The sequence below is a fragment of the Staurois parvus genome, unplaced genomic scaffold, assembly GCF_062004578.1.
Source record: "Staurois parvus isolate SC_StPar_1 unplaced genomic scaffold, SC_StPar_1.0 ptg001200l, whole genome shotgun sequence".
Classification (NCBI taxonomy): Eukaryota; Metazoa; Chordata; class Amphibia; order Anura; family Ranidae; genus Staurois; species Staurois parvus.
Genome location: NW_028318996.1, coordinates 2,675,001 through 2,695,012, shown reverse-complemented (window position 1 = coordinate 2,695,012; position 20,012 = coordinate 2,675,001). Strand labels below are relative to the sequence as shown.

Genomic DNA, 20,012 nt, shown 5'->3' with positions numbered 1-20,012 from the left:
ACAGGAATCCATTCAAATTAATCAGCTCTAGTGCCCACGCAAAACGTGGCCCACACGGCCGCATATATATGAACCGGGGCTTAAAGTGTTGTTCTCCTCCAAGCATAGATGTACTCATTTCATTACACACCGCTTGATTTTACTAATACAAGAATGTCATCACTCACTGTAACCGGGCTCCCTCACGGTGTGAAGGTCCATTTTACATGTGAATGACAGGCTGCTACAAAATGTTCATTCTTAAAACCAATCCACTAATCAGAATGTTCTCACACCATATGAGTAATCTACTAATGAAAACCCAGGTGGAACAAAAGCTGCAGATAGAACAAAAGGCAAACTAGTAAATGACAATGGTCATTTTCAGATACAGATGGCGTCTGCTGGGTTGAGGCAGATTGGCCTTGAATATCATTTGCTGACTTATGAGGGGACATCAACCCCATCTCTGTTTCCACCTCTGTAGGGTGTTCTCACCTCTCCTAAATTCTACAAATTACAAAAATGGATGAAAAGCTCTGCAGGGAAAAGCAGGGGCAATGGTGGAGGCCAGGGGCGGACTGACCATTTGGAAACTTGGGCACTGCCTGAGGGCCCGGGGTCAGTAGGGGGCCCCATGAGATGCCCCTGGTACCTTTTTCATAGGCTTTTTTGAGTTTGGGCAAGGATACAGGGGCCCCATGATCCCCTATTGCCCGGGGGCCCATGAGTTGTCAGTCCACTCCTGGTGGAGGCAGATGCAGACCATGAACCTCAAGCAGAAAGATTCCTCCATTGTGGTTCTTGAGAGAGAAGAGATGCAGTTAGCTTGATCAGATGCTCAGCATTCAAACAACAAAATGGGTTTTGAATCAAATTGCTCTTTAAATCATACTCTGTCTCAGACGCAGGCCGGTGTGCACCCCCCCCCCCCCTTGTGCTGACAGGGGCCATTCCCATCCGCCTGCATCAACTGGATCAGAGACTTCATCAATTAGACTAATTCATTAGGCATAGGCAGCCTTCTGCGGGTGCAGAGAGAACCAAGAAGAGACAAGTGAGGACAAACAGCACTACACAGGACAACACGGGTCGAGTCTTATTGGGCCGACTGAAAACAATTTCACATCAATGCAATTATGCTCAATGACAATTCTATTAACATACAGGATTTATATAGCAACAGTTTGTGTACAATATAACAAATGACAGTACAGTTAAGCTGGCCACACACAAAGATTTTGCAGGGGACAGAAAAAGAGAAATCAATTCCACCATCCATGCTAAACACTGTTGACACACCATCCTCTCCTGCCCGTTATTGTGTTCTGACAGCTGGCATCCGTGCCTGTCAGAATCCCCAAACAGTGGCTGCATCTGCTTGTCAGCCGGACAGTGGCTGCACCCAATTTCCCACCCGCTAGTTCAGTTTTTAGAATGAAGGATGTTAGGTGGAAGGATACTGACAGGGCCGCTCATGACTGGAACCAGCCAAAAGTTGCTGTGCGTGGCCACCTTTACAATACTAATCAAGACAAGAGGGCTCGCTGGACTTTGCTCACAAGAGCACACAATTTTAACAGGAAGAGGTAAGTGATTTAATACAGGATAGGAGAGGCTCTGGAGAAGTTCTGGTGGCAAGCCCAGAAATAGGTGATGAGTGAGCAATGAGTGCAGAAGGTCCTGAGAAGAACAGAAAGTTCAGCCTGAACCATATTGTGAGATTAGGTTTGTGATGTAGCTTGGGGTAGAGTTGTGGACGGCATTATATGTTGTGAATATTCGAAATGATATGTCGTAGGCAATTGGCAACCAGTGGAGGGATTGGCAGAGAGGGGTGGAGGACACTGAGTGGAGGGATTGGCAGAGAGGGGTGGAGGACACTGAGTGGAGGGATTGGCAGAGAGGGGTGGAGGACACTGAGTGGAGGGATTGGCAGAGAGGGGTGGAGGACACTGAGTGGAGGGATTGGCAGAGAGGGGTGGAGGACACTGAGTGGAGGGATTGGCAGAGAGGGGTGGAGGACACTGAGTGGAGGGAATGGCAGAGAGGGGTGGAGGACACTGAGTGGAGGGAATGGCAGAGAGGGGTGGAGGACACTGAGTGGAGGGAATGGCAGAGAGGGGTGGAGGACACTGAGTGGAGGGATTGGCAGAGAGGGGTGGAGGACACTGAGTGGAGGGATTGGCAGAGAGGGGTGGAGGACACTGAGTGGAGGGAATGGCAGAGAGGGGTGGAGGACACGGAGTGGAGGGATTGGCAGAGAGGGGTGGAGGACACTGAGTGGAGGGATTGGCAGAGAGGGGTGGAGGACACTGAGTGGAGGGATTGGCAGAGAGGGGTGGAGGACACTGAGTGGAGGGATTGGCAGAGAGGGGTGGAGGACACTGAGTGGAGGGATTGGCAGAGAGGGGTGGAGGACACTGAGTGGAGGGATTGGCAGAGAGGGGTGGAGGACACTGAGTGGAGGGATTGGCAGAGAGGGGTGGAGGACACTGAGTGGAGGGATTGGCAGAGAGGGGTGGAGGACACTGAGTGGAGGGATTGGCAGAGAGGGGTGGAGGACACTGAGTGGAGGGATTGGCAGAGAGGGGTGGAGGACACTGGACGGTTGGTAAGGTGGATGAGTGTTAGCAGTGTTTATGACAGACTGAAGAGGGGGGATAGTCTGTAGAGGTACGCCAATAGGGAGGGGAGCTGCAATAGTCAAGGCAAGACATAACAAGGGGATTCATTAGTAGATTGCTGAGGTCATTGTTATCATTGGGAACATTTACAAAATATGCCTCTTTTTTAACCAATACAAAACAGAACTGACAAAAGTCCTCCATGGAACAAGGAACCTTCATGACTCCAGTTGCAATGGAAAGCAGAATGGTTGGCCGCAAACACAGCAATGTGGTGGATGAAATCCTTTATTGGAATCCTTTTACATTGAATATGATAAGTAAATGACCGCTCCAAGAAAGGGTTGAGGAGCAGAAGATGCGTTTCACACGAACACGTCCTAAGTCATTAATAGTAATACTAGTGACTAAGCATGTGTGAAACGCGTCTTCTGCTCCTCAACCCTTTCTTGGAGCGGTCATTTACTTATCATATTCAATGTAAAAGGATTCCAATAAAGGATTTCATCCACCACATTGCTGTTTGTGCCGCCAACTATTCTCTTTTTCCATTGCATCTGTGATCACAGATCGGGCCAGCACCTGCGTGTCTGTGGAGGCACCAAAATTAATTTAATAAAACAAACATGTCCATACTTACCTGCAGTGGTTTTGCACAGGGCAGCCTGGATCTTCCTCTTCTTGGGTGCCCAGCAGGCTCTCCTGGCTTCTCCCTCCTGTCAGGTGCCCCTGCAGAAAGCAACTTGCTAAGGGGGCACCTGCTGCTCCATGTGTCCATTCACACATGGAGCCACAGCTCAGCCCCGCCACCTCTCTTCCCATTGGCTCACTTGTAGTGACTGACAGCAGCAGGAGGAGCCAATGGCTTCCACTGCTGTCCCAGCCAATGAGAAGAGGGAGTCCCGGGATAGCAAAGACTCCAGTGCACATCACTGGATCGAGAGGGGGCTTAGGAGAGTATTGGGGGTTAGCTGGGAAATGCTGCACATAAAACATTTTTTACTTTCATACATAGAATGCATGAAGGTAAAACACCTTCAAGTCTTTACACTTTAAGGTTTAAGCCAGAAATAAATGACGCACCCCACACACAGAGTGAACTTTAGTCGGTTACTAATGAACTGGATGAAATTTGCTTAGTGGGTGGCCCTGTCAGCCATCTCCCGTCCAACATCGCCCTACCGAAGAATCAAAAGGAGCTAGATAGTGGGGCTATGGATATACAGAGCCACTTACTATGGGGGCGCTAAGCAAGGGAAGGAGTCAGGAGCGCCAACAGAGGACCCCTAAAGAGGAGGATCGGGCTGCTCTGTGCAAAACCATTGCACTATGCAGTTAAGTATCCCATATTTGCTTAAAAACAAAACAAAAAAAAAAAAAAAAACCAAGATTGCTTTACAACCACTTTAAGGATTAACCTCAATTATAGAGAAGAAAACACAAGTCTGTAATCAGTGTAAACCAGTCATTTTCACCCTGATCTCCGACAGGTAAACGGGTGGAGCAAAGTGACTGCAGAGCAAAGTCCACATTCCAGCGGAGTGACCGCCAACACGCCACGACGTCACTAATCCATTAGGCAGGAAGAGTAAATGGCCAAGAACATAACAGGAAGGAGACATTTCTACTTCATCCATCAGTATGAGGAAATCCAAATGTAAGTGTGACCTCACACAGATGCAGCTTCAACCAATGCTGACCACTCACACTGTCACTATAGTCTTCTATTTCCAAGGCAGTTCAGCCATGACATTTCTTCACTCCTCCTCCCACAATACTCACCTGTCTCTCTATTTAGAAAGATCAATAAATGAAACCATTACCCCAATAAACTCCATCCTGATTTCAATACATGCATGTGTCAGTTCAACTGATTGTAAGCTCCGAGGATCAGGCCCTCCTATCCCTCTTGTATTGAACTGTATTGTTGCTGTATTGTCTCCCGTTATATTGTAAAGCGCTGAGCAAACTGTTGGCGCTATATAAATACTGTATAATAATAATAATATCTGGGGCTCATTTAACAAACATTCCATCTGACCTGGAAAAAAACCCCATTGACTGGTTCTAATTAATCTAATTAATCACGCTGTGCTATGGTAGCTGAATACCTGGACTTAAAAGTAAATAGGATGAATGAATGAAAGGGATCATCTTACATTCTGTGAAGTGTGAATGCCTGGGAGAGGCCTCTAAGACAATGAGGTGACTGGCTGTAAATTACCATCAATGGCTATTAAAGCTTCCAGCAGACCTAGTCACACAGGGTCACAGGGGGTGCTGAAAAGGAAGTGACCCATGCCAGGGAGGATAATAGGATTTGCTCACCTTGTATTGTGTAGGGGGAGTGTAAACATGGCAGAAGCCAGATAGGAAGAGATGGCATCACAGCAGGTTGGGGGAGTTTGCATACATCAGAGCTGGGGGGGCATCAACATTAGTGGGGAGAGTAAAGTGGTTGTAAACGCAGAAGGTATTTTACCATCAAGCAATCGAGACATGAAACCTTGTGTGTCCAGCTCCCCCCCTCAGCCCCCTAATACTTACCCGATCCAGCGATGTGCACGAGAGCCAAGGCTCTCCCACGTCACTCTTTCCTCACTGGCTGGGGCACAGCAGCGGGAGCCATTGGCTCCCGCTGCTATCACAGAGGCGGCTCAGGAGTGAGCACACACTAATGCCCCCAGAGTGAGCAGCTTGCTCTGGGGGGACTCAGCAGGGAGCACCGGAGGTGACCCAAGAAGAGTGGGATCAAGGCTGCTCTGTGCATAACCACTGCACAGAGCAGGTAAGCATGACATGATTATTATTTTAAACAAACAAAAAAAGCTTTATAACCACTGTTTAGCAAAATTTTATAAAAGAAAGAAAAAAGTGTGTGTGGGGTTCAAAATTTTTTGGTCTATTTTTGCTTATTTAGCAAAGAATAAAAAACCCAGTAGTGATTAAATACCACCAAAAGAAAGTTCTATTTGTGTGAAAAAAAAAATACAAATTCCATTTGGGTACAGTGTTGCATGACCGCGCCATTCAAATACCATTCAAAGTGCGGCAGCGCTGAAAGCTGAAAATTAGCCTCGGCAGGAAGGGGGTGGAAGTGCCCGGTATTGAAGTGGTTAAAGCCGGCCATGGATGGAACTGGATGAAATTCAATCCATCTATGGGGAGGCTGAAATCGATCGATTTGACTTCAGTATAACCAGTCTGTCGGGATTTTGTGTACGGTCACAGCCACTTGCTATAGCTACCAGCACTGATCATTGTATTCTGATGGCAGGGAAACCTCCTGCTGGCAGAATACAATAGCACTGCGGGAGGGATTCCCTCAACAACAGTGAATGTGTTGATGGGGAAATTGAGCAATTTTCTTTACTTCAACCTGTGATTGAAGGATAGAAAATCGCATAACCTATGGCCAGAGCACTCAACAGCAGTAGAACAGAGCTGCTGATTCCTAAAGCAGAACTCCAGCCAAAACAAGATAAAAATGAAAAGTCCATCAAAGAAAACCACAAAACCAGGTTCTATTTTTTTGCAATATTTACTTTTTATTTCCTCCGCGGTACTTTTTCACCCAGTAGATGTCCTCAGTCTAATGGCAGCATCATTCAGCCCACATCTTCTGAGCCCAGGTTGGACCATGATTACAATACAGCAACAAGTAGCAGAGTAAATGTCTTGCTGGGAATGGCAGGAGGGGAGATTTGCCATCATTGAACCTGCTGTCATGGCTTGTGGGCATGGAACAGCTGAAACGTCTGAAGTTTTTATTGAAGTCAGTGTCCCCTATGAGGAGATTCACAATTTCTATATTTGCCCTGGTAAGTAGTATTGGGGAGATAGACTGAAATAATAAAAAAACCCAAATGTTACAGCTGTCACTAGAACAAGAATGGAGGGAAAGATCTTCCAATGGGAACACCTGTTCCACTGACTATCCAAGAGGAAAATTCCTGCAATTTGTAGAGATTTCTGGTTAGGTCTTCAGGACAGGAAATTAAGGGAAATCCCCATCAAATTAAAAAAAAAAAAAAAAAAAAAAAAAAAGGTAAAGCTTTAAACAATTTCCTAATTAGCCAAAGCTCAAAACGGCTAATTAGGAAATTTATTTTTCTAAATCAGGCTTCATCTCTTCTCCTGCAAGAAGCCCTATCATACAATTTTAGGAAAATCCCTGCATGCTATAATGAATGGGAAGCCCCCATAGACGGATCCTTGAACAATCCCCATGCTGGGTTATCACCCTGACCTCCATATGGCCTTGCAACACAGTCCTGTCACCTAAAGGGACTGTAGCAGTCCCAATGAAGGGTTAAGGCAGGGATCGTCCCATTGCCTGCCACAACACTTCCGCTTTGTAGCGAAGTCAAAACACAAAAGATCTCGTTTCCGTTTTAGGAAATTCGCAAATGAGGAGGTAAAATCTATTTGTACACATCACGTTCTCCCGGTCACTGATGTATGCAAAAATGTCGTCTGCCGATATGGTAACACAACATGTATGCTATATATTGCTGCAAAACACTGATTTGTGTTGTTAGCGATGCAACAAATGTATTTCTGGTGTATGAGAAATCAGAAGATACAATGGTGTGAAAAAAGTGCAACAGGCAGATCCATGAAAATACGCAGCCGAGTCAGCGAAGAACAAGTCGTCAACAATTTCGCTGCTTTACTTCTCCATCACGTCAAGTTGGACTAACCCTTTAATCTGACTTGACTTCCCACAATGCAGCGGAATCGTCTCATTTGCATACTCTGCCACTGGCAATAGAAATGCACCAACCACAGGAAGCGTTAAACTCCGTCCAGAGCAATTGTCTCTAGAAGTGATGCTCAACATATGGTACTCGTTTCCAGTTGACATTAAAGTGGATCATTTCAGAGCTTCTCAATGCGACCCCCTCTCAACGCTGCCGCCATGGCAGGCACAAACCATTAGCGGCATTGCGGGAAAGACGGAGCAGTCAGAGGATGATGAGAGGATATTATGCACCATTACCGACAATGGTTCCCCTCCATTTACCAGGCGGAGAGGATGAGTTTTATCCAACGTGACCAACGGTAATGCTTTTATCGGAGATCTGATCTTCGGATGTCGCAGTCCCACCACAGATAGAGGAAAGCGCGCTCCATCAGTGAAGGAATACAGCCTCGGGCCCAGACCTCACAAGACAGGAACGGTTCAAAACGATGAAAGAATTCGGCATGCATGATATAACACTGCCCGCTGCCACCACCTCAGCAATCAGAACACAACAAAAGTTAGCGTTGTATAAAAAGTTCCTCTTTGAAGAACCAAACTGTGACAACAACACCACCCTAATCCTTAAAGGACAAATGAAACCAAGTGCACCCTTAAGCTGGCCATAGACAGAGCAAATGTCTTTCCTACAACCTCAACTCCCCCATTAACAGTCAGTGGTGATGGGGAAAACCTCCAGCAGAGGCACTGTCCTCTCCCAGCGAGAGGTGGCGGCATCTCCATCAGGAGAACAGTGATTACTGCTAGCGATAATCGCATGGAAAATCTAACAGGCTGGTTGTACCCAAGCTGATCGATCAACTTGGCTACAATCATCCCATCCATACATGGTTCGAATCTCGGCCGGATCCTGCTGACCTGGCAGAGATTCGAACCATCTACGGCCAGCTTTACCCCCGACTGACCTAACCTAACCCACCCTCCTCCTCCACAGAAACATACTTACCTTCATGCGACGGATATGGACTCCGATATTGGTTTACATTCACCACCCCCATTGTCACGGTCATGGCTGCACTTGCACATTACAGCTCCATAGAGTTCCATGAGGCTGTGTCCCAAGACTGGAGAAAATCAGGAGGTGGTCTATGGGGGGGCGGCAATGCGCAGGCATGGACAGGGCAGCAAAGACTTCTGGAACTGGACGCAAACAAATCCCAGAGGCTGCAACCATTGCATACATTTAAGTATGCATCTACAGAGGATAAAGATCAGGTTAGGTCAGGGGGAGGGGGCAAAAACAGATAACTGCACTTATTCTTTAACTTTACTACCACCTGGCTGTGCTGCATGGCAGAGCAGTGCGCATTTCAGGGCAGGATGGAGAGGATTATAAAACAGCACAACAGCTATATTTTCATTAGCTTCATTCAGATTTATAAGCAACACTGATTGACTTGTTCCATCACACTTGTATGGGCTCTTGACGTAAACCCAGGGGCCCCTTTATCGTTAGGGGAAACTCTTAAAACATGACATGCTGTGACTAGGAGCTCTGTGCGGACAGTTGGAGACACAACAGGTCAAAGAGTAAAATGTCCATCAAATGTCTGTACATAACGGCCACTTCACTGGACGGGTCTAAGAGTGGAGTGCCACACCACAGAGTAATAGTCCCATACAATTTTACTTCAGTCCACACACATACAGAATATCAACAGAAAGCCTGGGGGGTAGATTTACTAAAATCGGTGCACTCAAAATCTAGGGCAGCTGTACATGGTAGCCAATCAGCTTCTGACATCAATTTGTCCAATTAAGCTTTGACAAAGCAACCTGGAAGCGGATTGGTTTCTATGCAGGGCTGCACCAGATTTTGCACTCCCCAGTTTCAGTAAATCAACCCCAGTGTGTTTCTGGATCCAAAAATGTCTCCATCAGGGCTCAGAATGGGAACCAATGTCTATGTACTGAAGTGAGGATACAAGGATTATCAGTCATTTTACCAGAATGTCAGCACAGTCCATATATGCAGCTTTGTATTCAGAGCCCTGATGAAGGGGGTGTTTAGGACCCTGAAACAGGTTGGCTTCTTTTGTTGTCCTACCTGCCCCTATACAGGAAAAAAAAAAATGTATTTGGACTAATAATTTGTCACGTGGAGCATAAATCTTGGGTGTCTATTGTTTTGCTCTACAAATCATGAAATTTGAGAATCCTCTGGTGCGTGGAAACCAAATAACCAGTACCACCATTATCATATTGGACCGCAATACCAACAGGATAACCTCAGGGTGGTCCAGAACAATTTATATACTCTCCAGGTGGAAGACAGGATTGCAATAAGATGGGGGAGAAACTTTGCAGCACTGCAATCACCACTACCCTGTCTTATAATATGAAGCCTGTAATTAAAGTAGCATTATATTCCAATGAAATACAGAATCATTCATATTTATCACTTGCAGCCTGAAGGGGGTGCAATAGAAGCTGTTGCATTGGCTTTTCTCCCGTTTTCTGCACTGATTTACTGCTATGCTGTGAATAATTTGTGCACATTGATCTGCGCTTCAGTTCCACTCTCAGGTATGCAGCAGTATGCTCTTATGGAAGCACCTTTCACTAAACTTATAAAATCCAGATTTTATTCAAGTCATGAAAAAAAAGTTCAGTTTATCACTTGTAAATATTAAAAAATGGACCCCAAATAATTCCAACTAAAGGATCACAGCAAATGGATGATTTCATGGGCTGAAAGCAGCCAAATGATTTACTAAGGAGTGGAGACAGCAGAGAGGTGTGAGGCTCTCATGCCTCCAGGATGTAACAAGCTCCTATTCAGTGGGCTGGATATTTGTTCAGCCACAGAATGGCTTCCAGTGCTGACTTGTTGGAAAAATAAATACATTGAAGAACTTGTGTCAGTCTGATGTACACAAGACAGCCCAGCCCCCACCACCAATGTAAACAGAGTGCAGGTACCCAGCAAACTGAAATCCCATCACAGGAGGAGCCCAAATTTGTGGCTGAAAACACAGCAGAGTGAAGAAATCCGGGAGCTGCAAATAATGTCCAGCTTTCAGGGCAGTTTGTGTTCTTGTGTACTGGATATTATTATTATACAGGATTTATATAGCGCCAACAGTTTGCTCAGCACTTTACAATATAACGGGAGACAATACAGTAACAATACAGTTCAATACAAGAGGGATAGGAGGGCCTGATCCTGGGAGCTAACAATCTAAGAGGGAGGGGCTAGTGGTACAAAAGGTAGTAACTGTGGGGGATGGACTGGTAGGAGGAGTAGAAGATTCCATTATTAGCTGAGGGTAGGATAGGCTTCCCTGGAGAGATAGGTTTTCAGAGATCGCCTAAAAGTGAGCAGAGTAGGTGATAGTCTGATAAATTGGGGTAGAGAGTTCATGAGGATGGGGGAAGCTCTGGAGAAGTCCTGGAGACGAGCATGGGAGGAGGAGACAAGGGAGCTAGAGAGCAGGAGGTCTTGCGAGGAGCGGAGAGTACAGTTTGGGTGATCAGCATAGAGATGGTACTTAAAGCCATGGGAGTTTATCAAGTGACCAAGGGAGGAGGTGTAGATGGCGAAGAGAAGGGGTCCAAGGACAGAACCTTGAGGGACCCCTACAGAAAGAGAGAGCGGAGAGGAGGAGACAGAGTTATAGGTAACGCTGAAGGATATTGTACAGAGAACCTGGGGACCCCTGGAAAATAATCCCATACATCACTGTAGATCCTGGGGACCCCTGTAGAATAAATTCCACACATCACCGTAAAACCTGGGGACCCCTGGAAAACAAATCCCATACATCACTGTAGATCCTGGGGACCCCTGTAGAATAAATCCCATACATCACTGTAGATCCTGGGGACCCCTGTAGAATAAATCCCATACATCACTGTAGATCCTGGGGACCCTTGTAGAAAAATCCCATGCATTGCTGTAGATCCTGGGGACCCCTGTAGAATAAATCCCATGCATCGCTGTAGATCCTGGAGAATAAATCCCACACATCACCGTAGATCCTGGGGACCCCTGCAGAATAAATCCCACACATCACCATAGATCCTGGGGACCCCTGTAGAATAAATCCCATACATCACCGTAGATCCTGGGGACCCCTCGAGAATAAATCCCATACGTCGCTGTAGATCCTGGAGACCATGGGTGTGCATCTAGATCTACTCACCCAGTTTTAGGGCAAATATAAGCAAATGAGAACACAGCAAACCAAATTTGCAAGGAAGAAAGCCAAAAACTAGTGAACATGAAATGTGCAAACAAGGGCAAGGACAGGGTAAGGATGGCACTTCCCATTAAAAAAAAAATAAAATAAAATACAGTGCTCAGCACTTAGGGCTCGTTCACACATGCTGAAGAGCAAACTGTGTTCGGCTCACTCTTCAGAACATTTGACAGGTGGTGTTGTATCACCTCCTCACCGTCTGCTTTTACCCCTTGAATCCCATACTAGTGCCCTGCACTAGTATGAGCACTGCACATGGTTGTGGGGGGCACGCAGAACCCCATTCACTTGAATGGGTCTCATTCGGGAGGCACTACACCCACTGAAAGGAACAGAGAGCACAATGCAGCATCTATTTTTTTTGTTTTGTTTTTGTGCATTGAGGTGTCCTACCTGCCTACAGGCAGCTCCCTGCACAATGTGGTAACAGCAGAGGTGAATGAACTCCCACGCATGCGCAACTGACATCATCTTGGCATGAACAAAGATCAGAACCTGGCCAGAGAAGACCAGCTGAGGTCAGCAGCCGATGAAGGATTCGTGAACAGCGCTGGAGAGGAGGTGACTGTAGTTCCACGCTAAGCTGGTAATACACCGCTAGAATTTTGGTTGAAAATTTTCATTTTCTAAACTTTATCCAATTTTCTGTCCATTAATAGGACCAAATAAAGGATCGCTTTGACCATAGTGACAAAAAAAAAAAAAAAATCAAAATAGCAAGATGGAAAATATTTCCCGAACAGAATGACATGTATGCGGTTTTAGTTTGAGAAATTCAATCAAAGTATGGCCAGCTTTAGTCCAGTCCCCTGCCAGTGAAGTCCAGCTTGTGATGGGGTGGCAACAATGCTGCACTACTGCCGAATTCAAAGCAGAGTTGTCACTGTCATGTAGACTGCCTGCTCACACTACAATGGGAGGAGATGTTCCAGGCGGCATGGCTATCAGCATTGTGACCGCTGATTTACAAAGTCTATAGCCTACCAATCCTACCTGACCACACCTAGTCCTGCCCACTGCTGTGTGGATTGACCGCACTACCTCTGCTGCTGAATCTCTCACTATGAGCTGCAGTGTCTGGGAGAGGGCGTGTGTGAGACACCGAGGAAAGGGGATTTGGTTCAGTGAGCGAGGAAAAGGAGGATTCTTTGCTTAATTTAGTAACTGGATTTGGCAGTTGTTTAGACTGTCACATAGGAGCCTTTAATGACATTACTTCACAGCTTACGTACCTTTCCTGTGCCTGCAGATGTTTGTGTGAAATCCGTATACTCTGCATGTCATTAAATATTTAGCCTGAGCTGTCTTATTTTTGCCGGCTTATGTAAGAAGAAACTGATAGCAGAATCAGCAGCAGTGGGTTGTCCATGAAATCCTCCACCCTAGTCACAAGTCGTCTTCCCAGAACGTGGACCAAGAACAATGGGGGGACATGGACAACAATCTGAAATGGGCAAGGCAAGGAAGTGTTACAGCACGCTGGACAATCTCCACCCTGGCATGAGTGAAAAACAAAAGTTGTCCTCAGTCAGCAGGAATCAAAGTGGGATGTACACCTACAAAGGGAAATATTCCCATTTTTAATGATGAATCCGACAAACGCTCCACCCCACAGATGAGGGTTTCAAGTGCCAGATTCCCTGCACCCATCCCACACTTCCAACTGCCAGAACCCCCCCAATATATACACCCCCCCATACACCTTTCCAACTGCCAGATCCCCCAACCTTTCCAACTGCCAGATCTCTCCCCGCCCCCCCCCCCAACCTTTCCAACTGCCAGATCCCCCCCCCACCCTCCAACCGCCAGATCCCCCCCCACCCTCCAACCGCCAGATCCCCACCCTCCAAATCCCCCCCCCACCCTCCAACCGCCAGATCACCCCCCCCTCCAACCGCCAGATCTCCCCCCCCCACCCTCCAACCTTTCCAATTACCAAGATCTCCCCCAGCCCACAACCTTTCCAACTGCCAGATCTACCCCCCCCCCCCCACAACCTTTCCAACTGCCAGATCTACCCCAACCCCACAACCTTTCCAACTGCCAGATCTACCCCAACCCCACAACCTTTCCAACTGCCAGATCTACCCCCCCCCCACAACCTTTCCAACTGCCAGATCTACCCCCCCCCCCCCACAACCTTTCCAACTGCCAGATCTACCCCCCCCCCCCCACAACCTTTCCAACTGCCAGATCTACCCCCCCCCCACAACCTTTCCAACTTCCAGATCTACCCCCCCCCCCACAACCTTTCCAACTGCCAGATCTACCCCCCCCCCCCCACAACCTTTCCAACTGCCAGATCTACCCCCCCCCCCCACAACCTTTCCAACTGCCAGATCTACCCCCCCCCCAACCTTTCCAACTGCCAGATCTACCCCCCCCCAACCTTTCCAACTGCCAGATCTACCCCCCCCCAACCTTTCCAACTGCCAGATCTACCCCCCCCCCACAACCTTTCCAACTGCCAGATCTACCCCCCCCCACAACCTTTCCAACTGCCAGATCTACCCCCCCCCCACAACCTTTCCAACTGCCAGATCTACCCCCCCCCACAACCTTTCCAACTGCCAGATCTACCCCCCCCCACAACCTTTCCAACTGCCAGATCTACCCCCCCCCACAACCTTTCCAACTGCCAGATCTACCCCCCCCCCACAACCTTTCCAACTGCCAGATCTACCCCCCCCCCCACAACCTTTCCAACTGCCAGATCTACCCCCCCCCCCCCACAACCTTTCCAACTGCCAGATCTACCCCCCCCCCCACAACCTTTCCAACCGCCAGATCCCCCCCGGCCCGCAACCTTTCCAACCGCCAGGTTAATTACGCAATTAACCCTTCACACTGCCACTACCTCCTTTTTGTACAGAGAAAGAGGAAAGGTGGCGATATCCGCCATAATACTGGTTGAGATAATCGTCTGTATAAAACGGTCACCGCAGGCCGGTTATACAGAGAGTTAAACAAACACAGTAGTGTCTCTTTTAGAGGCAGGAATTCGTAAATTGCAATTAAGAGCTATAGAAACAGTCCAACACTTTCAGAAGGAAAGATTTATTACTGAAAAGTCAATAAAATATTTACAGAACAAAGATGTAACATATATATATATATATATATATACACACACACACACACACATACACACACATATATATAAATATACAGAGACCAACAGCACAGCAAAGAGATATCAGAGAGAGGTGAAAGGGTTAAGGTACTTGCCAAAGTCCTGGGTTAGCAGATCCAAGTTTCAGAGCGAAAGGGCATGGGCCTCCCCAGGTGGTGCTGATGTTAAAATGGGAGACGTCTTCAACTTCCCTCTCTTAGGCCTGACAGCCCAATTTGTAGTTCCCCAGCAGGGGGTGTCTCTGAAGTCAAGGATCAATACCCCGTTTAGGGCGTGGAGGTCTGGGCGGATACCTCAACTAGAGCCAAAATCTCTCCTTATATTTTGGCCCATAACTTTCCATTTGCACAAGTGATATTCCACCCGCGGGTAGATTATTATGCAGACACGTCTGAGGATTGATTAGATATGAATTATGAAATTATACACTGAACGGTTCACAAGATCTACTTTTCGGCTTTCCTATGTATTCGAGACAAGGCGAGTGACCTACCAAAAATGTTCGTCTCCTCTTAGCCAATCTGACGATATGTCCGGTTTTTATGCAAGTCTCTCATATTCCAAGATATGAGACATAGGGCAAAAAATGGATTTTAACAAAGGTTATCTGGTCCTGTTTCCAGGGAATGTTCTTTGAACTCCTGGGAAAGATTGCCTTATCTTATCCGAGGTGTTACATTGCACAGGTTCTTTGGACAGCTAGGCCCCAGCTCCCTTGGGGACTTTATAGCTCCTAGCCCCCTGTGGGCCCTGGCCTCCTGTGACACTCCTAACACACACTGGCCAAATATCGCTGTGACTCTCAGAGAGGGAGGGGGAGAATGAGGGGGAAATAGGTTTGTCAGGATGGTTAACCCCTTTGCCAAGATGGAGGTTGAAGCCAAAATGGTTGAACCGCGTCCATCTCTGTGTGTACGCTTGCAACACCCCCCGGCCCGCAACCTTTTCAATTGCCAGATGCCCCCCCACCACCACCTTTCCATCTGCCAGATCCCAGACACACACACACACCCCCCTTTTCAACTGCCAGACCTCACACCTTGCCGACTACCAAACACCTCCCAACCTGTGCTACCTTGAGGAAAACACCAGCTAAAGTTGAGTATGTGGGTGAGAAGACAAAGACCTGAACATAGAACACCCCGTGTCCAGGGCCACATCCTGATACCGGTGACCTTGGCAAATACCTCACATCATATGATTTCAAAACTTTCCTTTCTAACAGTATGGAGAAAAGACGACAAGACACGTGTGTGCCGACAACCAACCGAAGTGAAATACTGACAACGTGCAGAAAGCTTGGACATCTTCTGCGCTCCCCAGTTTAAAGTATTGCCTGGCCAACATTTGTTTGGTTCCATTATTGTCGGTTCACGTTAACCCCTTCAGTTCTTATACGGGGATCATACGGCTCGTGCATGGTCGGGGATCTCTCAGCACTGACACAGGATCAGCGTGTAGGCCTCAGAGACAATGCAGACGGATAAGAACATTTATTGCTGCGCAAACCTTTATTCTGATGTGCCTGTTCCAAACAAACAAATCACGCACACAGCGCCCATTTTGAAAAGCCATTGAACAAAGCTGAGCTTGCAGAAGAGAAGGGTCCTGTCTGAACGGAGCCAGGTGAGCCGCCATGTACAGCCACGGCAGCCAGCAGCGCGGGGGTTAACAGCGAGCGGTAATCTGCTGGGAAGCTGAATGGAGATAGAACAGATTGTCTGGGCTTCTCATACACCTTAATCTCCGCCTAGTCAGGGGTTATCACACATATATACACCGCAACGCAGGGCCAATCCAACAACGCAGGGCCAATCCAACAACATCGCTGACATCAATGGGACTGGATTAACCCTTTAGGCACCCGTGTACCAGTTCAGACTGCAGATTGGATGACAACCATAAAATGACCCAGTGGGTGGGGTGGGGGTGAGGTAAGCCTTGCTCCAAGCAGCAGGGTGGGGAACGTCAACATAGCCAGAGGATATCCTGAGACCAGAGGGTGGTGATTAACCCTTTCAGTGACAGTGTGATCATTTCCATAGGAAAGGGGAGAGCAACAGAAGCAAAAAGGAGCCAGGAAATGGCCAGATAAGATGCAATACACATCTACTGACCCCCCCCCCCCCACCTGGGGCATCTTCCTGGGAGGGGGATACAAGTGCTTCCACCAGCAGGGGGCAGGAGAGGGCCACTACAATACACCATATCACAACAATGGGAAGGTGAACCAGCGTCTTCACCCCGGAGAATAAATCACTCGGATGGTTCATTGTATACATCCACCGAAGGCATATGACATTGTGCAGCTTCCTCAGAACAGCAGAAAACATTACTAGGTGCATGGTAATATGTAATAAGTGCCGGCTGTGTTCTGTCCCCGCTACCTGCACTGTACACAGAGCCCGGCATCATCACACACAGCCTGCGCCATTATCGCCTTATTACACAAAGCAGAAATATGGCATCAACCAGAGAGGACGGAGCGCCAATCACAGCCGCTACAGAGGAACAGATCACACAGAACATACCATCCACAGCTCACAATTCATTATATACATTGTACACAGCACTACACATACAGACAGCATGTACAATTATCATGGGAGCACACCGGCCTCAAACTGACCAGGATCATCCATGAGGACAATAATATCATCCCAGAGAAGCCCTGGACCCACCATAGAAATATCAGAGAAGCCCTGACCCACCAGAGAAATCCCAGAGAAGCCCTGGACCCACCATAGAAATCCCGGAGAAGCCCTGGACCCACCATTTAAATCCCAGAGAAGCCCTGGACCCACCATAGAAATCCCAGAGAAGTCCTGGACCCACCATAGAAATCCCAGAGAAGCCCTGGACCCACCATATAATGATCACACCCCAAAGGCATAAGACTATGCTATTTATTACCACCCCCCATCATTATGTTACAGGTATACTCATCAATTCATCATATACACCTGACACAAGTATTCTATTCATCATATACACCTTACAAAATGTTGGATCTAATATTTCCAATACTGTGCACATTCCAGCAGCCATCATACACAGTATCTGGCGGATTTATCTTTGCAATACTCTGACCCCCATCGTCAGATCCCTCATTGGTCACACACCATACAATGTCTGAGTCTTCCCCGCATGCTGGGACCTTCCAGTCACCAATCTCAATCTGGGATCCCAATGAATGTGTCCTGGGAGGGAGGACATGCTGGAAGTTGTAGTTCCTCCCAGAGATAAAACGGAGGGTGGCTGGACTGATCATCCAAGTACAAACCTTAATATCACCTTAAGTTATCTCTTCTGGATATAAGTATGAAGGAAGGTGTATACATTGTATACAGGACACCATGCCACCCCATGAAGGTATATATGTTGTATACAGAAAGCAATGTCATCCCAGGAGGATATAAACATTGTATATAGAATGCCATGTCCCTGCAGGAAGGTAAATACATTACAAGACACAATACATCACCTGGAGTATACAGGGAGGAGTATACAATATACAGAGAATCCTGCAATATACCAAACACCAATATCACCCCCAGTAGTATAACTTCATATACTAATATATACTACATACCTGACCACAATTATCTATATACAGTGTACAGGCAGGTATACACTGTATACCCTCCCCCCAATATACATCTATATAGGATTGTACAGGAGGGTATATACAATTGTATGCAGGACATGACATCACCCCTTGAAGATATATATATATCTCCGCATGTGTATACAGGACACCGCGTCCTACCCCCCGCACGTGTATACACACTGTATACAGAACACACAATACAGGGCCTGGAGTATACAGGGAGGGGTATACAGTATATACAGAGATCAGCAATATACCCCAGTATGTGAAGTGTATATATACTGAACTTTAATATTCCCCCCCAATAGTATAATCTGATATACCACAATTACCACTTACATACAGTGTACAGGCGGGTATACACCTCTAACCTGGGTATATACAGTGTACAGGTGGGTATATACAGTGTACAGGCGGGTATACACCTCTAACCCAGGTATATACAGTGTACAGGTGGGTATACAGCTATAATCCGGGTATATACAGTGTACAGGCAGGTGTATATACAGTGTACAGGCAGGTATACACCTCTAACCCGGGTATATACAGTGTACAGGCGGGTATACACCTCTAACCCAGGTATATACAGTGTACAGGCGGGTATACACCTCTAACCTGGGTATATACAGTGTGCAGGTGGATATATACCTATAACCCGGGTATATACAGCGTACAGATGGATATATACCTCTAACCTGGGTATATACAGTGTACAGGCGGGTATACACCTCTAACCCGGGTATATACAGTGTACAGGCGGGTATACACCTCTAACCTGGGTATATACAGTGTGCAGGTGGATATATACCTATAACCCGGGTATATACAGTGTACAGGCGGGTATACACCTATAATCCAGGTATATACAGTGTACTCCTCCCCCCAATATCCACCATCCACAGGGGGGTATATACCTCCTATATAGTGTACACCGGGAGATATCCCTACAGGAGGGTGTACACTCCATGCATCACCCAGGATATATACACCCATCCCAGAGGTCGTGCTCTCCTGGCCACAGTCCATACAGGTGAATATATTCCCCATACATCCCCCTCCCCTCCATGACAGCTCCTGCAGTGTCCCCGGGGATGGACAGGACACAGGCTGTGTATACTGCCGCTAACCTCGATGTACTGGGCCAGACTGGGTACGATGAGGGCGGTAAGGAGGGTGCACAGGGCAGGGCAGGCCGCCATCTTTCCAATCCTCTCTCCTCCGCTGCCAGATCCAGACTGAGCGCCTCCCGTACCGGGATCGCCTGCCTCACCGTGCCACGCCCCGAGCACGCCCCAAATCCGCCTGGAACACGCCCCTTCGGCTGCGGCTCTACAGCTAGGCACAGAGGGCACGCCCACCCCGAGTCACTGCAGAAGGAGCTGCGGCCGCTGTGGGGAGAGTCATCCCTGTCCTGGCCTGTGCGCTCCACTTGCACACCCACTCACATACCGACTGCCACACACCGACACACACACTGCCTGCCACACACCGACACACTGACTGCCACACACCGACACACTGACTGCCACACACAGACTCACACACTGACTGCCACACACCGACACACTGACTGCTACAGACAGACTCGCACACTGACTGCCACACAGCGACTCACACACTGACTGCCACACACCGACACACACTGACTGCCACACACCGACTCACACACTGACTGCCACACACCGACACACACTGA

The 20,012-nt window shown here is 47.6% G+C and overlaps 1 protein-coding gene across 4 annotated transcripts in view; it reads right to left on the bottom strand.

Annotated features, from left to right (window-relative positions):
- Positions 1-19,600, bottom strand: part of APLP2 (amyloid beta precursor like protein 2) — a 104,648-nt gene extending 85,048 nt beyond the window's left edge. For all 4 annotated transcript variants that reach the window (XM_089660082.1, XM_089660083.1, XM_089660085.1 and 1 more), the window contains exon 1: positions 19,444-19,600. In XM_089660082.1, the coding sequence (XP_089516208.1) occupies positions 19,444-19,515 (72 nt within the window). In that variant the 5' untranslated portion in view covers positions 19,516-19,600. The remainder of the gene's footprint in view (positions 1-19,443) is intronic.
- Positions 19,601-20,012: the final 412 nt, after the last annotated feature.